The 18,964-nt window shown below is 29.5% G+C and overlaps 2 protein-coding genes across 4 annotated transcripts in view; one reads left to right on the top strand and one right to left on the bottom strand.

Moving 5' to 3' along the window:
* The first annotated feature begins 5,926 nt into the window (after positions 1 to 5,926).
* LOC124957963 (peptidyl-alpha-hydroxyglycine alpha-amidating lyase 1-like) lies at positions 5,927 to 18,243 on the top strand. Of its 2 annotated transcripts, none has more exons than XM_047515583.1 (6): positions 5,927 to 6,421; positions 6,527 to 6,725; positions 6,825 to 7,448; positions 7,533 to 7,946; positions 8,015 to 8,221; positions 17,852 to 18,243. In XM_047515583.1, the coding sequence occupies exons 1-6, from the start codon at positions 6,323 to 6,325 to the stop codon at positions 17,887 to 17,889; spliced, it is 1,581 nt and encodes a 526-aa protein (XP_047371539.1). In that variant the 5' UTR covers positions 5,927 to 6,322; the 3' UTR covers positions 17,890 to 18,243. The 2 variants fall into 2 exon arrangements, with proteins under 2 accessions (XP_047371539.1, XP_047371537.1); XM_047515581.1 differs by lacking the exon at positions 17,852 to 18,243 and adding an exon at positions 9,243 to 11,646.
* LOC124957964 (homeobox protein orthopedia-like) overlaps positions 17,647 to 18,964 on the bottom strand; it is a 31,952-nt gene continuing 30,634 nt past the window's right edge. For both annotated transcript variants that reach the window (XM_047515584.1, XM_047515585.1), the window contains one exon: positions 17,647 to 18,230. In XM_047515584.1, coding sequence (XP_047371540.1) covers positions 17,848 to 18,230 — 383 coding nt within the window. In that variant the 3' untranslated portion in view covers positions 17,647 to 17,847. The remainder of the gene's footprint in view (positions 18,231 to 18,964) is intronic.

The following is an 18,964-nucleotide window of genomic DNA, read 5'->3' as shown; positions in this document are numbered from 1 at the left end:
TGAGAAACATACGCGTATAAATAACCGTGGTACGCTATGATACGAGCCGAGAAATTATAAAAATGGCCCGGGTCGTTTGACCGAGTATTTTAAAAAACATATTTTTGTCACGCGCCCACACCGCTGTAAGTACTTAAAAAATCACTTTTTTTCCTTTCTTTCTTTTCTTTTTCTTTTAATTTACACAAAATAATTATCCTACGGTAATAAATATTCTTACGTTCCTTTTTCTTTTGTCCTCTCTCGTCGTAGAAAAATAATCGATAGGTAAAAAAATAATTGAAAAGGAAAAAATATTCGAATGTCAAATTAGCCCGAAGGAACAAATTATATGACGTGCGAATTTAAAAAAAAAAGAAAAAAAGAAAAGAAAAGAGAAGAAAAAAAAGAAAGAGAGAAAGAAAGGAAAAAAAAAGAGATCGAGAAAGAAAAGAAAAAAAAGAAAAAAGAAAAGAAAAATTAATCAAATTAAATTTCGATAAACGTTATATACAACGATTAAAGACAATACGATTATTCATCTTCATTAAATCTCATTCGAACGTGAAATATAATGAATGGTTATATATCGTACTTTTCATCGTTACTACGATTAAAGTTATTCTATTAAATGCAAAATAAAATTTTCTTCGGCATGTGCGTCGTGAAAGGCACGATAACTTACATTTTAATCTATTTCCCCTTCATCACCGCCATTGCCATGATCGCGCCATCACCTCGTCGTGCCGAGTTATGTAGCATCCGCTGAATTGTTTCTCGAAGTAATGAACGAGAGTCAATTTGCTTAAGAAAGGGGAAGGAAACGAGTGGCGAGAATAAACGATAGAGAAAGTAAAACAGCAAACAGAGGTTGTCTCCTGGTAAATGTATTTCGATAATAGCCTGGGCGCCACGGTTCGACGACGAGTTTCTATAACGGGAATAATCTGAACGCTCAAATAATTCTAATTTTTCACATTAAATTTCACTTTGGTACACTTACGTAATTATGTACGCATTCGAAGAATACATATATATATATATATATATATATATATATGTATATATATAAATGTACATAGATATTATAATTTGTAATATTAAAATAATCAATCGTATACTTCATCGATCTAAGAATTGCTTTAGCCATTTAAATATCGTAAATAGAAAAGGAACAAACAACGATAAAATTATTGTATTACTTTCCATAGAAATGTTATTAAAATTGAATATTTATAAGAGAACGACGTAGTCACTATTCCGTTTGGACTTTTTGATATCGTTGTTTATTTTTCTTTTCCTTTTTTTTTTCTTTTTTTTCTTTTTTTTTTTTTTTTTGTGACAACAAAATAATTATTTAAAAGACGTCTTCCTTCGTATAAATAAGGAAAAAAAGGGGAAAGAGAATAACAAAACAAAAGAAAAACAAAAAATAAAATAAAGAGAATGAAACAACATTAGAACGATCGTGCTAAACGTCACGAAGAATTTCCTTTAGGGTGAAAGAGAAGTTGTATGTGTGTGTGTGTATGTGTGTATTTGTGTGAGAGAGAGAGAGAGAGAGAGAGAGAGAGACCGCAAATAGAAATCGTACGATAATCTTGGCGCTTTCGAATTCAGGGACGTTATCCGGTTGGATCGCAACTTCGCGCTTCACACCAGGATAATTTATTATTGCAGAGAACTACGAGCACCCCCTGTGCGTTATCGATCGGGACGCTTTCGACTTTACTCGGACCTACCGTTCATCCGGCTCTTTATTTTCCATCGAAATTTCTCATGTTGTTTCCTTCCCTTGTTAAGAGATAATATCAACTTTTGTACGTAATACCATCGGTCTTTTCTTGTCTTTTTCTTTTTATATATATATATATATATATATATATATATATATATATATTAATTAACATTTATATGCATTGTGAGGAATTAGCCGAATTTTCTTTTTCTCTTTTATCTTTCCTTTTTTTTCTCTTTTTTTCCTCTCTTTTTTTTTTTCTTTTTTTTCTTTTTTTTTTTTTTATTACAACAATCAAATTATTGTGCGGATATGCATTTTAAATCGACTTACATACTTTCAAACGTTTTCGAAAAATAATTAATTTTTTTTGCGAGAAAGTAATTAATTTCTAATGTAAAGAAGAAAAAAAAAAAAAGAAAATATGTACGATATTTGACGAGTATTTTGTATAACCCCCTTTTCGTTCCTCTCCTTATAATCCCTTCCCTTTTATCCCCGCAACCCCATACGCCAGATGTTTAAGAGCGTTAACACGTAAAGGGGACAAGGGTTCGAGGGCTGATGACCAGCACTCAATTATTTCTAATTTCATTTCTCTAACATTCTCTGGATATTCTTTTTTTTTTCTTTTTTCTTTTTTCTTCTTTCTTTCCACTGACATTTCGAAGATCAAAAGTATCTAATAACTTCTTAACGAGATTTAACTCCAATGTAAAAAAAAAAAAAAAAAAAAAAAAGTTACGAGGACGAATGAACTATCGAAAATATTCTTACAAACATTTATGAAAAAATTATCGCAAAATATGCAATATTTCGAATATTACGAAAGATTGAATAATTCAAATCGTAATATACGGCTTGATTAACATTAACGTTGGATATTAATTATTAAATGTCGCAAGATCTCATTAAGAATAATAAATTGTCGCAGTCAATCGGAATGTGAAGAGAAATAAAAAAAAAAATAAATAAAAAGGAGCGAGAGAGAAAGAGATAGAAAAAGAGAAAAAGAGAAATTATCTCGTTGAAAATAATTTCAACGTGACCCTCCTTCTTTCCTTGTTATTATTTATTATTACTGTTATTGTTATTATTATCATTATTATTATCATTATTATTATTATTATTATTATTATTATTATTATTATTATTATTATTATTATTATTATTATTATTATTTTCAGTCGTGTTAAACCGTTTCATCGTCGCGCTTGTTTTCATCGTGGTTGAACGAGTTACGTGTCTGAGAAGTGTTACAATGGATATTGTAATGAGTGCATTCCCGTGCAAGCTATGAAATTATGTTCCCTGTCCTTTTCTCTCTCTCTCTCTCCCTCTCTCTCTCTCCCTCTCTCTCTCTCTCTCTTCCTTATTCCTTTTTCCGTGTCCTCTCTTCTTTACTCTTTTGCACCGGAGTGTCGCTTCATCCCAAAGCAATAAAAAAAAAGAGAGAAAAGAAAGAAAAAAGAAGAAAAAAGGAAGAAAGAAAGAAAGAAAAAAAGAAAGAAAGAGAGAGAAAAAAGATCAGTTGAATGAAATGACAATTCTCACAATGTAATCTACAATTATTAAAACGATTCACGGGGAACGAATAAAAGATCGTGTTTCGAATGTACGAACAGTGGAGGAAAAAAGAAAAGAAATAAGAAATAGAGAGAGAGAGAGAGAGAGAGAATCTATTTCTTCGTTCAAATCCCTCTAATTTTCCGATCCATTCGCGAGTCCTGCCGAAAGAAAGTTTCTGGCCGAGAAAGTACGGCGGTGATAAAAAATCAGCTTACATCTACCACAGAGAACTAAGGGATATAATTCGTAGAGGATACGTTTCGTTCCAACAGAAAGAGAGAGAGAGAGAGAGAGAGAGAGAGAGAGAGAGAGATAAAGAGAGATAAAGAGAGATAAAGAGAGATAGAAAAAAAAAAGGAGAAAAAGACAGAGAAGTTCGACTGTTTAACATAGAAATAGAGACTCCAGAGGATTTTCTTATTTTCGTCCTAGCTTTAATGGATTTACAGGATTTCGGTTGTACCATCCTCTTGCCATACGATCTTCGAAGGAAGATGAACGAGGTGTTTGGAAAGAGACCAGAACAAAACCAAACGGAAAATAGAATGAGAATTAGTCGAGATTACAGTATACGTAGGTATGCTTTTAAGAGGGAGAAAAAAAAAAGAGAGAAAGAGAGAAAGAGAGAGAGAGAGAGAGAGAGAGAAAGAGAGAAATCAAGGAAAAATGAGAACAAAAGGGTCGTCGAATCTTTTCGTCGTAGGGACTTTCGCAAAAAGTGAGTGGTGCATAATGTTCGACGTTAAGAGGTGACTTTATTTCCTACATGAAAATTTATTTGAAAGCGAAGTTGCCTCTCACGGTCTTCTCAACGGGAACAAGTCCCCTTTGACTTCGACGATCGTTGTTAGAGAACACGATAATAATGCCTGGGATCAACTGTCGTACGCAGAAAATGCAAAGAAGATGGGAAAAATGTGAAAACGTGCGTGCGCCCATGTTTGAATGCATTTATGAACGTACCTGCGTGTATGAATGAGTATATATTGTGTGTGTTTGTGTGTTTGTGTATGTCTGTGTACTAACATTTTACGAATTAAAAAGGAATCGTGATAATGGTGGTGGTGGTAGTGGTGATAAGGGTGAAAAATCGTATGGCATACGTTCAAAACAATCAATGCTTTATAATGATATAGTGGACAACTAACAAGGGGTAGTACTTTTGGGGATTGTCTTGAAAGCATTCACGTCCCATACGTATTGAAAAGAATGATTTGACATCGGAATAATAATAATAATAATAATAATAATAATAATAATGATATCAAATGTTCGTGAATTCTTGGATCTTATGTATAATATATATATATATATATATATATATATATATATATATATATATATATATATAACTACGTTGATAAGAAAAATGAATGAGTATTAAAAAGTAAACGTATATGATAATAAATCCGATTAAAAAATATTACATATTTACATTGTTTTAACTTACATACATCCTATTAATGTACATTTTACTTATACTATATATATTAAAAAAAAAAAAATGTTATATATGAAAAGAAATTTGTATTATGTTTATCGTATTGTCAGTATTGTGAGTATTGATATTTCACTCTCTCTCTCTCTCTCTCTCTCTCTCTCTCTCTTTCTGTCTCTCTCTCTCTCTCTCTCTCTCTCTCTCTCTCTCTCTCTCTCTCTCTCTCCCACCCTTTATCTCTAACATTGTCTACGATCTTCATCAACGCTTCTCTTCCAAAACAGACGCTCGTAAAATTTTGTTGAGATGTATAGTAAACTACAGTTAAACATGGTAGAACATAATGAAGCGTAATGCAGCGATAACACATTGCACGTAGTACATACGTAATGCGCGCTTGCGGAGAGATCGAGTAGATCCTTCTAACGTGCACGTGTATCCACTTTCCCAAAATTCTCTAAGCCTGTGATCATTAACATTCGAAATGACATAAGTTTCTAAAGCTTAGATTATGAACTAACAGTAAGTCATTACTTATATTTGATAAGAAACGATGCCAATTTGAATAATTCGACGACGTATAATATTTAATCATTGTTTATTATAAATATTTGCTATAACTAATTCGATATATATTAATGCGATACGAAGATTATGTATCTAAATTAAAAAAAAAAAAAAAAAAAAAAAAAAAAAGAAAAAAAAATTAATATATCGTAACTAACAATCATTTATCCCATACAACAAAGTATTATAAAGTTCTTTATAAATATTTAATTTAATTTAATTTAATTTAATTTAATTTAATAATATATATTATTGTTATTATTATTAGTATTATTATTATTATTATTATTATTATTATTATTATTATTATTATTATTATTATTATTATTATTATTATAACTATTATTATTATTATTATTATTATTATTATTATTATTATTATTATTATTATTATTATTATTATAACTATTATTATTATTATTATTATTATTATTATTATTATTATTATTATTATTGTTATCATTGAGATAACTTTATTAAAGAGATAACTTTATCTTCGTACTGATAAAAAATTTTATTATAAAAATCTTATTATTCTTTTTAAAGTTCTTGGAAATACTTGAGTCGCCCTCTTCTGATAACTCTTAAGATTACCTGTACCGATAAAACAGAATCATTCGAAACGTATGGTTCTGCTTAGACTAGACGCTACTTCTCGATAGGAATGTGCTGTTTTATTCTTGACACGTCGACATCTGTACATTGAAAATTTTAAAAATATTAACCAAATATAATGCCTTTGATATCGTGTATCAGTGAAAATATTTCATCTTGCAAATAAATTGGAATTATAAGATCTGATAATTAAAATCATACATTGTGTTATCATAAGAAATATTAATTCCAAATATCAATACAAATTTGATATGTTGTTCTTTATTTAAAATATCTTAGATATGATTTTTCTTAGATAATTTCTTGAAAATATTATAATTAAACAATTGTGTGCTTTTTATGAGCAATGTACTAAATGATATTTAAAAGGAATGAATTAACTGTTTATCAAAAACTAATGACAATTTTTTCTAAGAATGAAGCTTATACAGCATGACATTACATGCTATTTATATATTTTATTTATTATATCTGCCATTGTCAAAACATTTTCTCAAGATTTGCCAAATGTTCAGGTACGTATATTTTGAAAATATTTCTTAAAATAAGATAGAATTATGAATGATATGTAATAACATATGGTAACTGTATTAATATGAAAAAAATATATTGTCATATAGGAGAAACCAGTTCACTTGCCAGAAACAAAATTTAACTTTAATGAATATTCTGAATATCCAGATAATACAGATAGAAATTTAGGATCTTTGGCATCTCAATGGAATCAAATACTTTCTGTTAATCGTAATTTACAGGCACAAAATGTTAATAGTATTAACAATGAAAATTTATCTGAATCTTTAGAAACATTAGATCCAAGTAAGAATTTTCTATTGATTATACTTTGTATATAATTTTATATATTATTAAATATATATATATATATATATATATATATATATATTATTTTATTTATAGATATAGTATGGGATTCTAAATGGGGATCTAATTTAAAATTGGGACAAATATCTGCAGTGTCATTGGATCCTAATGGAAATATAGCGTTATTCCATAGAGGAAGACGAACTTGGGACCAAGATACGTTTAACAATGAAAATAAATTTGATCCTAATAAAGGCCCAATAAAGGAAAATACAATTTTTCTTATGGATAAAACTGGAAAAGAATTATTACAATGGGGTAAAAATATGTTTTATTTACCTCATGGATTGACGATAGATTTTAATGGAAATTATTGGATTACTGATGTTGCCTTACATCAAGTATTAAAATTCGATGCTAACGATATAGAGGCACATTGGAACGATTTAAAAAGAGAACAATATGATAGAAAATTAATAGAGATTGATAATTACGATCGAAATGCCTTATTTAAACACAGTATTATAAAACCATCTTTGATTCTTGGTGAGGCTTTTGAGCCTGGTAACGATGAAACACGATTTTGTAAGCCAACAGCAGTTGCTGTACAATTAAATGGAGATTTTTTTGTTAGCGATGGTTATTGTAATTCTAGAATTATTAAATTTAACAAAAAAGGTGAACGAATTTTACCATGGGGTCGTCATTGGGGAGTAAGAGGTAAACTTTTCTAAATTATATTATGAAATATTATGTAATATCTTCTTAATTCTAATATCATTGAATTATATTTATATTTTTCAGAATTTGTTTATCAACAACCACCACCACATAATGCATTCTTTGTACCGCATGCATTAGCTTTGGCAAATGATCTTGATTATATTTTTGTTGCTGATAGAGAAAATGGTAGAGTTTCTTGCTTTTTTGCTAGTAATGGGACATTCCATAAAGAGTACAAACATCCTAGCATTGGTACTAAAATATACAGTGTAGCATACGCCCAAGAACAAATTTATTTAATCAATGGACCTGATTTATTTGAGAATGATCAGCATATACGTGGTTTTATCGTAGACATCAATTCTGGAAATGTATTATCACAATTTGCACCTACAGAAAGATTACGTAGACCACACGATATAGCTGTAAACAATGATGGATCAGAGATTTACATTGTAGACCTAGACACATCCAAGATATATAAATTTTTACAAAGTAAGTAGATTTTTAATTGATATTAAAAAGAAATTATTTTACTTTACTTTTATGACTTTATATCGCAGAATCAACCAGTGCTAACAAAATAGAAAATTCTACGCATACATTGAATCATCATCAAACCGCACCATTAACGGATATTAATTCTCAAGAAACGTCTAATTCAAAAACTACAATGGCAACTTTAATATTGTCTCTTGTTACAACTACTGTTATTTTTATCACACTATGCGTGACTACTGCTGCTGTTATAGCGAAATGTCAAAAAAGAGGTAGATTGCATCACTATGAGGAGGCTAATGTTGAATTTACAAAATTGGTTGAATGATTATTTTATTCTTTCTTTCTCTCCTTTTTTTTTTTTTTTTTTTTTTTCAAATAATTTATATTATCACACAGTGTAGCTATATAAATATTTGCATGTCCGACCAATTTGTAAAATTGGACTTGCATGTTCTATGTAATTATTTTATTTATGACTTATTTTTATATCTACTTAACAGTCTTCCTTCCGCTTGTTCTAATTAGATTTTATAAAAAGGTCAGGTTCCTTTTGTAATACAATATATATATGTGTATATATATATATATACATACATGTGTGTGTGTGTGTGTGTGTGTGTGTGTGTGTGTGTGTGTGTGTGTGTGTGTGTGTGTGTGTGTATGTGTGTATATATATATATATATACATAATTACTATTAATGATATGATAAGAGAAGTTTTTATACATTCAATGTTTCAATATCATCGTTTAAATGTTATGCGCACACAGTATGCATTATTAATGCAACATTCCAATGATCTAAACGTATTGCAAAAATCAATCGATTTTTAATATATATATATTTTTATATATATATATATATATATATATATATATTTGTTACATAATAATTGATATTTAATTATAATTATTATTGGCATGTTACTTGATATCATGTATATATAATTTACGCTTCTTATATTTTATCGCCTGTATACACATTATTATTTATTTGTATTATTTATATTTTCATAAGCCGCGTCTACACACAAATATAAGATTTTATTTCTATTCAGTATTTTATGGAAAAACAATTTTTTTTTTTTTTTTTTTTTTTTTTTTTTTTTTTTTTTTTTCATTGTTCTAGATAAATGTAAAACAAACTCTGTGCAAATATTATTATAGCCGTACATACAATAACTTAATTTATAAACATATCTTTCTTTCTCTCTCTCTCTTTTTTCTTTTTTTTTGTTTTTTTTTGTTTTTTTTTTTTTTTTTTTTTTTTTTCCTTTTTTTTATCACACAGGATGCTTGTTAATGATGCGCAAAAGAATGCATTGGCAAGCGGAAAGAAGGGAAAAGATGAAGTTTTCAAACTTACTTGAAAAACGAAGAGGCAAGGGATTTAAATTTTTCGAAAAACGGCCGAACAAACGTGACTTCAGTAAATTGAACACCGAGCCAGAAACTTCCGACGACGAACGTTCTGAGAATAATTTGAACATGATGATATGAATACTTCACGTTTATCAAATAATAACATAAAAGAAATTACTTCGACGAAGAGAATTACTTGTGCAAAGGACAAAAAAAGAAAATTGTTGAAAAAGAAAAAAGGAAAAAGAAAAAAGTAACATCGATCGTCGAAATGTTCGAAAGATCTATTATCGTCACCAATTCGAACGAAAATTAATAATCAAAAATTTCGAAATGTAAAAACGATTAATCAAATTTCACGTAATTCCACGTTAACGTCTATAAATTTCTTAAAAATGTCAATGAGTATAAAAAATTTACGACGATCGTTGGATAAATCGAAAAATTATTATTATTATTTTTGAAAAAGAAAAAAGTTGAAGCAAAAGAGAAAGAAGAAGAAAAAAAAATAGAAGAACTTACCTCGTCCGTGAATCACCGAGAAAAGCAAGAAAAGAAAAAAAAAAAAAGGTAGGTAGGTGTTCGATCATAGAGACGCGATTTTTTGCATTAATTGCAATGGAATAACAAATTGATCAAAATCGAATATATTACGTATACATTTAAATATTATATTATACACATAAAGGATTTATTAAATGAAATTAATCGATTTAATAAATGTATCGTCGTGTTAATCGATCGAGTCGATCGACGAACGTGCATTAATTGTCGGGGTTTAAAGAACGAAGAACGATTGCTATATAAGTGTGTCGAACCTAATTGAAAATTAAAATACATAACAGAATTAATAACAAACATGTTCAATGAAAACAATCTAATCAATTTAATTAACGATATACAAGTACACAAGTACGAAATTGTTTAACGTTACAACGTGAAGTTATGGTATATGATAAGGTATGATAATAAGCTTTTCTGTGTTTTTCTTTCATTCTTTTTTTTCTTTTTTTTCTTTTTGTTATAAACGTAAAAGAAAAATGTGTTGAATCGTATCGACATAACTTAAGACATATTGTCCGAAGACAGTCAATATTATTTAAACGTAAAATGTAACGATCTATCGTATAGATTATATTTGAAATATCGATATCGTTAAGATTCGATGTGGAAAGGAACGTGGCCATTTTTTTTATAAAAAAAAAAAAAAAAAAAAAAAAAATATCAAAACGCAATGATCGCCGCGAAATATTTAAACAAAACAAAAAGAAAACCAATGGTTGTTCAAACGAAGCCATTTTTCTTTCTTTTTCTCTTATTATACGATCTTTTCTTTAAAGATATTCTTTTAACATTATTGACAAATATAAAAATGTTCACGTACGTAAATCCTCTTAAGGATTAATCCAATTGATCGTAAAGTGTTTACTATGGACAGAGACAGAGAGAGAGAGAGAGAGAGAGAGAAAGAGAAAGAGAGACATGTATTTATCGAAGAAAAAGAAAAAAGAAAGAAAAGAAAAAAATATTGTTCGATCTTTCTTTCAGTTAAAAAAAAAAAAAAAAAAAAAAAAAAAAGAAAAAAAAATATTTTAAATTCGAGTCGATAAAATAGCGAACTGTAGTAGATATGGTAGATAACTAATTATCGACGTTATTAATGTCGATAAAAGCGAATTCTATGCGAAAGGTTTTAATAACGCGTTAAGATCGTATTAAACTCGAATGATAATGCTTCAATTCCGATGATACGATATTTCGAGAAGAAAAACAAAAGAAAAGAAAAGAAAAGAAAAGAGAGAAAGAAAAAAAACAAGTCTTAAAAAGGATATATTCGCAGGGTACTTTTTTTAAATCGTTATTTTCAATTCGATATTTCCGTAAAACGTTTCACTATTTTTATCAATGGCTACGAAACTTAAGTGTCGTTATAGTCGACAATTTTTACGAGATATTATTGAAAAACGTCAAGGATTTTAATATATCCTAAGACGGAATATTTTGATATAATTTCAAATAATATTTTGCAATCGTTGAGACGAAAGATTACCGTCGAGTATTAACGTGTTTAAAGAAAGAAAAGAGAAAAAGAAGAAAAAAGTAAAACGCAAAAAAAAGAAAAAACAAACAAAACAAAAAAAAAAAAAGAAGATGAAAAATCTATGTCACACACAGAGATACATAATGATATATTATACAGTATTATACAGTGACATATCGTATTTAATGATGCCAATGACGATAATAGTTGTCGAATTCTCTATTGTCGTTTTTGATGACTGCTTATTTAAATGTAGCTAATACACACACACACACACACACACACACACACATACATACATGCATACATACATACAGACAGACAGACAGACAGACACACAGACAGATACACGAGAATGTCGATATAAGTAATTGGCTTTTAAAACTATCAGCTACTTACTAAACGATGACTGCATTATAACTGTTAATCGCGCTTCCACAACCTCTCCATAATTGTTCCTCATGATCTATCAATATAATCTATTTAATTATTATTAAAAAAAGAAAGAGGGCAAAGGAAAAAATAAAAAAAAAAAAATAATAATAATAATAATAATAAAAAAAAAAAGAAATATATAAATATATAAAGTAAATAAATCAATCAATCAATCAATAAAGACGTGAGAAAGGAAAAAGAGAAATTAAGAATATTGCATCAAACGAGTAAAAACTTTCTATGGGAAGAAAAAGATAGGGGAAAGAAAAAAGAAAACAAAGAAAAATGAAAGGAAAAGAAAAGAAAAGAAAAGAAAAAACTTTCCATCGATAATAACGTTGAGATGAATGATCTTCTTCTACATATAGTACCTGACGAATAATAAACTGATATCTCTTATCACTTTGCGCTCTTACATCTTAACTATTCGAAAAATACACAATAAGTTTTAATCCTTAAGAAATCGTTTCCGTGTTTCCCTCTTTAACGTTAACGTTATACATACATACATACATACATACATATATACATACATACATACATATATATATATATATATATATAAATATATATATATATATATGTATGGTATATATATAATATATAGATATTTACAGTGCGTATTAATTCCGCACTATTTCCAATACATGCGAACAGCATCATTGTATCTCTCTATATCTCTCTCACTCATTCATTCAATCTGTGTACGCGTATTCAAATATATATTTTCAATAAAATCCCTGTGTGTATTTTTTTCTTTATTCTTTATTCTATTATTATTAATATTATTATTATTATCATCAATATGTATATTATTTCACAAAAAGGATATTTTTTGGTTGTATGTTGTGAACGGCAAGAGACTTCGATATTTTACTTTCTTAATGATTTATTTTTACACATTTAGTTGAGACCTCTATACACAACTATATAACGATGAAAATTAAAGTTCATCTATTTATCACTAAAAGACGATAAATGGGATCTGTGACAAAGGTGTGCGACGAAGTCAGTCCATTTTTTTTATTTTTTTCTTCATCTATTTCTTCTTCTTCCTCTTCCTCTTCTTCTTCTTCTTCTTCTTCTTCTTTTTCTTCTTCTTCTTTTCTTTCGTATTCATTTTTCTTCTTTCGTTACTTCCTTTTTTTTTATGCTGTTTCCTTCTTTCTCTCGTTTCTTTTTTTGTTTATCTTCTTTCTCCTCCTCCTTCACCTCTTCTTTTACTTCTTTTGACACTTCTTCCTACAAAGTACAGGATGGGCCAAAAGTTCTTCGATAATTTTCAAAAATCAATTATTCATTTTTTTTTCGAGACGTTTCAGATTAATTTTTCTTTCTTTTTTTTTTCTTTTTAATCTTTTTCTAATCTTCCTTTCCGTTTATTTTTTTTTCCCCCTTTTTTATTTTCAGATTGTAAAGCTACGAGCTTAAACGCGAAGCTTAAAAAGTCTCGAAAAAAGACAAAAAAAAAAAATTAGTAGAGAGAGAGTAATTGACGTTTAATATAACTTGGAAACCTTTGACCCACGTCCAGAATGTCATATCTTTATTTGTAAATATCTTTTTTCTTTTTTTTTTGTCCTTCGATTAATCTCCCGAATTGAACAATGCGAAGGAAATATTTCTTTTTTTTTTTTTTTTTGTATTTGTTTTCGTCCGTTTTAGTTTTTTTGTATTCTTTTATCCTTTTTTTTTCTTTTTTTTTTTTTCTTTTTTTCTTAGTTTTTGTTTTCAAAATAACACACTCGCGTGAGAAAGCACACGTTCGAAAAATTGTTAAATTTTACTGAGAAATATATTAAGTGCCAAATTGTGCAGTATAACGTAAGTACCTGTTTCCATCCTTCACGTATACATACAACACATTCATTCACACATTCTCTCTCTCTCTCTCTCTCTTTCTCTCTTTCTCGCTCACTCTTTCTCTCTCTCTCTCTCTCTATTCGTTTCTCAGCATTCATCGATTTACGCACGTACGATGAAATAAATTAAATAGCGTATAGATTAATAAACAAATAACAATAGTATGCATCATCGAGTAATACACTTGCGATCAGTCGTTGTTCGTTGTGATTTCAAAAATTTCATTTCATTTCATTTCATTTCATTTCATTTCACTTCATTTCATTTCGTTTCATTTCGTTTCGTTTCGTTTCGTTTCGTTTCGTTTCGTTTCGTTCCGTTCCGTTTCGTTTCGTTTCATTTCATTTCACTTTATTTTATTTCATTTTTTGTTTTTTTTTTTTTCTTTTTTGTTTTTTCTTCTGCTTCTTCTTTATTATCAACGAACGATCGCGATCGTGATCACATAGATCGTGAAATAGAATTAACAAGCGAGCTAACTAAACGACTCTCGTGACTTATGCATGTAAGTAACTACGTTCGTGTAAAAGTTTTAACATTGCACTGATTCGAGAAAGAAAAAAAAAAAAGAAAAAGAAAAAGAAGTGAGAATATTAGATTTTCTTCTCATCTAAAAATATAATCGAGAACTACGACGATCTCTTCCAATCTAATATAAATAATATTTCTAATATTATTCTCTTAGGGGAGAAAGTTGTGACGGTGATAGTGGTGGGAGATGTCTTAGAGGGTAGTTCAAAGGGAGGACGGTCGGCGGTAAGCGCGTTGAAATTTCTTTTTAGTTCAAACGCAAGATGAAAAAATCGAAAGACACAAACGGTAAAGACGTACGAGCTCGAGCCTTGTTGTTTTTGTTATTATTATTATTATTATTATTATTATTATTATTATTATTATTATTATTATTATTATTATATATTATATAATAATAACAATAATTGTTACCTTTCTTTTTCCTTTCCTTTCCTTTTCCTTCTCCTCCTCCTTTTCTCTTCTCTTTCTCTTCTTGATTTTTTTTCTTCTTCTTCTTCTTCTTCTTCCATTTTTCCCCTTTTTTTTCCCTTTTCTTTTCTTTTCCTCTTCCCGCGCTATTTTTTGTACATTAAAAATCGTATACGTTCGTTAGTAATAATACACCGACAAACTTGCCTATTATTTATTTAGATTCCATCATATATTTATATCGTTAAACTTTTTTTTTTTTTTCTTTTTTTTTTTTCCTTTTTTTTCTAATGTCCTTTCTTCCCTCGTCACCTAAAATCTACAATCGTAAATTCGTTAACTAGAATTTTATAGTCGTCATAGTTTCACGCTTAATTTCACGTGGATTTCGCTTATACAGAGAAGATTCACGCTTAAGTGTCACGTCTTTGTGAGAAAAGAAAACAACGTAGGCGGGACAGAGAGATGATAGTTAGAGGGTTGGAGGTGAGGATGGGGAGGGGGAGGGATGACGGTGGGGAAACGATAGGGATGATGTTAAAGGACTATAGGGGGTTGGTAGAGAGAAGTCGACGACAGACTTCGTAAATATCACAATGTCCAAGTATACTCGTTAATAGTAAATTTCCTTCTTTTCCATTTCTTCTTTTTTCTCTTTTCTTTTTCTCTTTTTTTTTTTTTTGTTCTTTTGGCTTTTTTCCTTTTTTTTTTTTTTGTTGTTGTTGTTGTTGTTGTTGCTGTTCTTTTTCTTCTTCTTTTTCCTCTTCTTACGTCGCGATCGTAAAGAACTCGTATCTCTCTTTAATCGTCGATACGATGATAGACATCACATCATTCTTTCTTCCTCTATGTATAATTGTATATTGTGTATGAGTGTGCGTGTGTACGTGAAACACGTGTGTGTTGCTTTTTATTAATTAGGTACTACCCTTAATTAAACGTATACTTTTTTTATTATATACTTACGGACCATGACGTCTCTCGGTGACAATCGTTCAACGTTCTATTATTCTTATTATTCACTTTATTATTATTATTATTATTATTATTATTATTATTATTAATATTAATATTATTCTTATTACTCTTATTATAATTTTTATTATTATTATTATTATTATTATTATTATTATTATTATTATTATTATTATTAGTAATAGTATTATAACGTTCCTGATAAGAGATTCAGCTTGTTCTTCTTCTTTTCTCTTTTTATTACTAATTCTTCTTCCTCTTCTTCCTTTTCTTCTTCTTCTTCTTCTTCTTCTTCTTCTTCTTCTTCTTCTTCTTCGTTTCCTTTCTTTTTTTCCTTTTTTTCTTCTTTCTATTCCCTTCTCGGACGGACAACCGAGAAAAATCTTTTTTCGAAAATTTCGCACCACGAGAGATCTTTTTAATTCGTCTTTTATTTTAATAACTCCGAAGAGTATCGTTTCGTAACCGGACTTTTTTTTCTTTTTTCTTTTTTCTTTTTCTTCCTCTCTCGTTCGACGTTCTCGTTCAACGTTCGACGTCTACTCCTAAAGAGATCTTCTTTATTGATTTTTGCAAATCTTTCTCTGTCACTCTCTCTCTCTCTTTCTCTTTTTATGCCTGTCTGTATGTGTGTGTGTGTGTGTGTGTGTGTGTGTGTCTGTCTGTCTCTCCTTGTTTCTCTCTTCCTTTCTTTCTATCTTTTTCAAAGTTCTCGAAATATTATTGACGAGATCCGCAAACGTTTCGAAAGCGACCTTAATTTATGACGTATTTTCATGTGTCTTAAAGAAAGAAAGAGAAAAAGAAAAAGAAAAGAAAAAAAAAATGAAAGAAAGAAAAAAAAAAGAAAAAAAGAAATAAAACGACCCGATAACCGAACAGGTTGGCCGCCGGTTATAATGACATAACGCCTAAGTACAAAAGGTGTGAGCGACGAACGAGGAAAAAAAAAAAATTAAAAAGAAAAAAGAAGGAAAGGAAAAAAAAAGAAGGAAGGAAAGAAAGAAGGAAGGAAGGAAAGAAAGAGAAAAAGAAAGAAAGAAGGAAAGAAGTATCTACAAGCTGAGAGACAAAATAACGTATCGTAAAACCGGTCCATGTGGATTTAGGATATATCGTCATTGATGTCCGTGAACAGAAGAGAACATGTAGATATTCTCGACGAATTCTCTCGACGAATGCTTGACGATTTACGATTTTCGTTTTAGTTAATAGTCATCCTGTGACACCATAGACATCGTACATCGACGGTATCCATAGCGCATTTTTATTGCACCATCCGCGATAATCATGAAAAACGAATAAGTATGATATCGATAATAGCTGTCACGTCAATTCCTTAACATAATATTTACAACGTCTTTATTATTATTACTATTACTATTATTACTATTATTATTATTATTATTATTAATATTATTATTATAATACTTACTATTATTATTATTATTATTTTTATCATTATTATTACCATTATTATTAATATTATTATTTATTAAACGTAGAACGACGCGAGAGAGAGAGAGAGAGAGAGAGAGAGAGAAAGAGAGAAAGAGAGAGAACGAGCGGAACATATTTCAATAACTATGCTTGATTCGATAGATTCAACTGTTGTTACCGAAAACATCTTCTACTCGAATCTCATCGTATACCATAATATTAAGATAACTCGTCGTATACATAAATTTTTCTTCATCTTCTTCTTCTTCTTCTTCTTCTTCTTTTTTTTTTTATCTCCCCTTCTACTCCCACTTTTCTCTCTTCTTACTCTTTTCTTATCCCATTTTATAACACCTTCTCCCTATTATCGCCGATGACGACAAAAGTTTCGAGGATCGAATATCATCTTAATTAGATATTACACGTACGACGTGATTTAGTTTCTATCGACGTAAATCTAATATCTAATTCTCGTCTCGTTGAAATACATATATAACGATTCTTCCATTACTCCTTTATCGTTTCTTGATTTTATAATAATATCGACGTATGTACTACCTATATATATATATATATATATATATATATATATATATATATATATATATATATATTGTAATGTAAGCTTAATTAATTAATCAATTAATTAATTGACTGATTGATTGATTAATTAATTAATTAATTAATTAATTAATTAATTAATTACATTCATGGAGAATCGTCGTCGAGGAATCGCAAACGTCACTTTGGTTGTTCGCGCGAACGTCACGTATAGCCCGTCCTTCTCTTAACCAAAATGGCCGCCGATGAGCGGGAAATTTCGAATGGTTGTTGGATTTCAGTACGCAGAGCTATATTCCATACCATGGGCGTACTGTAAAGGACCCGATGGCGGTGGATGCGGTTGCGGGCTATATTGCTGCGTGGTGTCCGTAGCACGACGCCTAAGCGCAACGATACTGTGAGCACCTCTCCATCCCGACGCCTCATCCGCATTAACTTCGGCACCGACGCAGGATACCCCACCTCCACCTCCTCCTGCCGCCGCTGCTGCCGCCGCCGCCGCCGCCGCCGCAGCCGCTGCGGCACCTCCGCCACCTGAACTCGAACCTGGCGAACCCTGCGCGCAATTTAACGCCGAGCTCAAACCACCTCCTTGACCTCCGCCAACCGACGATCCTCCTGGTGGTGAACCCCGCGACGCCGACACGTGTACGCCTCCTGTCGATTATTTTCAACAATTTCCAAATATTATTTTCATTATACTAATACAATCGTTATTGGATTCCTTTTTTCTTTCTTCCCTTTTCTTTTCTTTTTTCTTTCTTTTTTTTTTTTTTTGTTCTTTTTTTTTTCTATATGCACATATTGAAAACAAAAAAAAAAAAGAAACGTTTTCATTTTGTTATAAAATGCTTGTAAATAGGATACAACGAATAATATTTATAATAATAGTAATAATAATTTTCAAATATTTATATTATAAAATTGAATATGTTAAATGTACGCGTTCGATGGACTCAATGATTTCTTTTTTTTTTTTGTTTTTTCTTTTTTTTTTTTTTAATTAATTAAGATTATGGTACTATAAAAAGGATATAGAAAAGATAGATAGATGTTAGATCTGCAGTGTCTATTCGATTTTCTATATTTTTTGTTTCTTTTTTCTTTTCTTTCTTTTTTTTTTTTTTTAATCGCACTTTTTTAGTTTTATATCTCAAAGAAACTTTTGTAATCCAGATATATCCGTTCGATGGATTCCGTGAATATTTTTTTTTCTGTTAAGATTACGGTGTAATGTGAAAAGGATAAAAAAAAGACGAAAATAAAACAATGGCTCGAGTTATAAAAAATCGATTCGATTTTCAACGTTTTTCTTTATATTATTATTGCAATTTTAGTTTTACATTTTATAGAAATTTTTATATAGGCAGATAATATACGTTTCAGACGGA

This window comes from Vespa velutina, chromosome 2 (assembly GCF_912470025.1).
Source record: "Vespa velutina chromosome 2, iVesVel2.1, whole genome shotgun sequence".
In the NCBI taxonomy this organism is placed as follows: domain Eukaryota; kingdom Metazoa; phylum Arthropoda; class Insecta; order Hymenoptera; family Vespidae; genus Vespa; species Vespa velutina.
The sequence above is the reverse complement of the archived record's forward strand: the minus strand, read 5'-3'. Positions and strand labels throughout refer to the sequence as shown.

What these genes read in the sequence shown, in the direction of transcription:
- LOC124957963 (XM_047515581.1), top strand. Translation starts at nt 6,323, where the DNA reads ATGAAGCTTATACAGCATGACATTACATGCTATTTATATATTTTATTT. An exon ending in TCGTCATTGGGGAGTAAGAG is followed by an intron (nt 7,449 to 7,532) that starts GTAAACTTTTCT and finishes TATATTTTTCAG; the next exon opens with AATTTGTTTATCAACAACCA. An exon ending in GATATATAAATTTTTACAAA is followed by an intron (nt 7,947 to 8,014) that starts GTAAGTAGATTT and finishes TTTATATCGCAG; the next exon opens with AATCAACCAGTGCTAACAAA.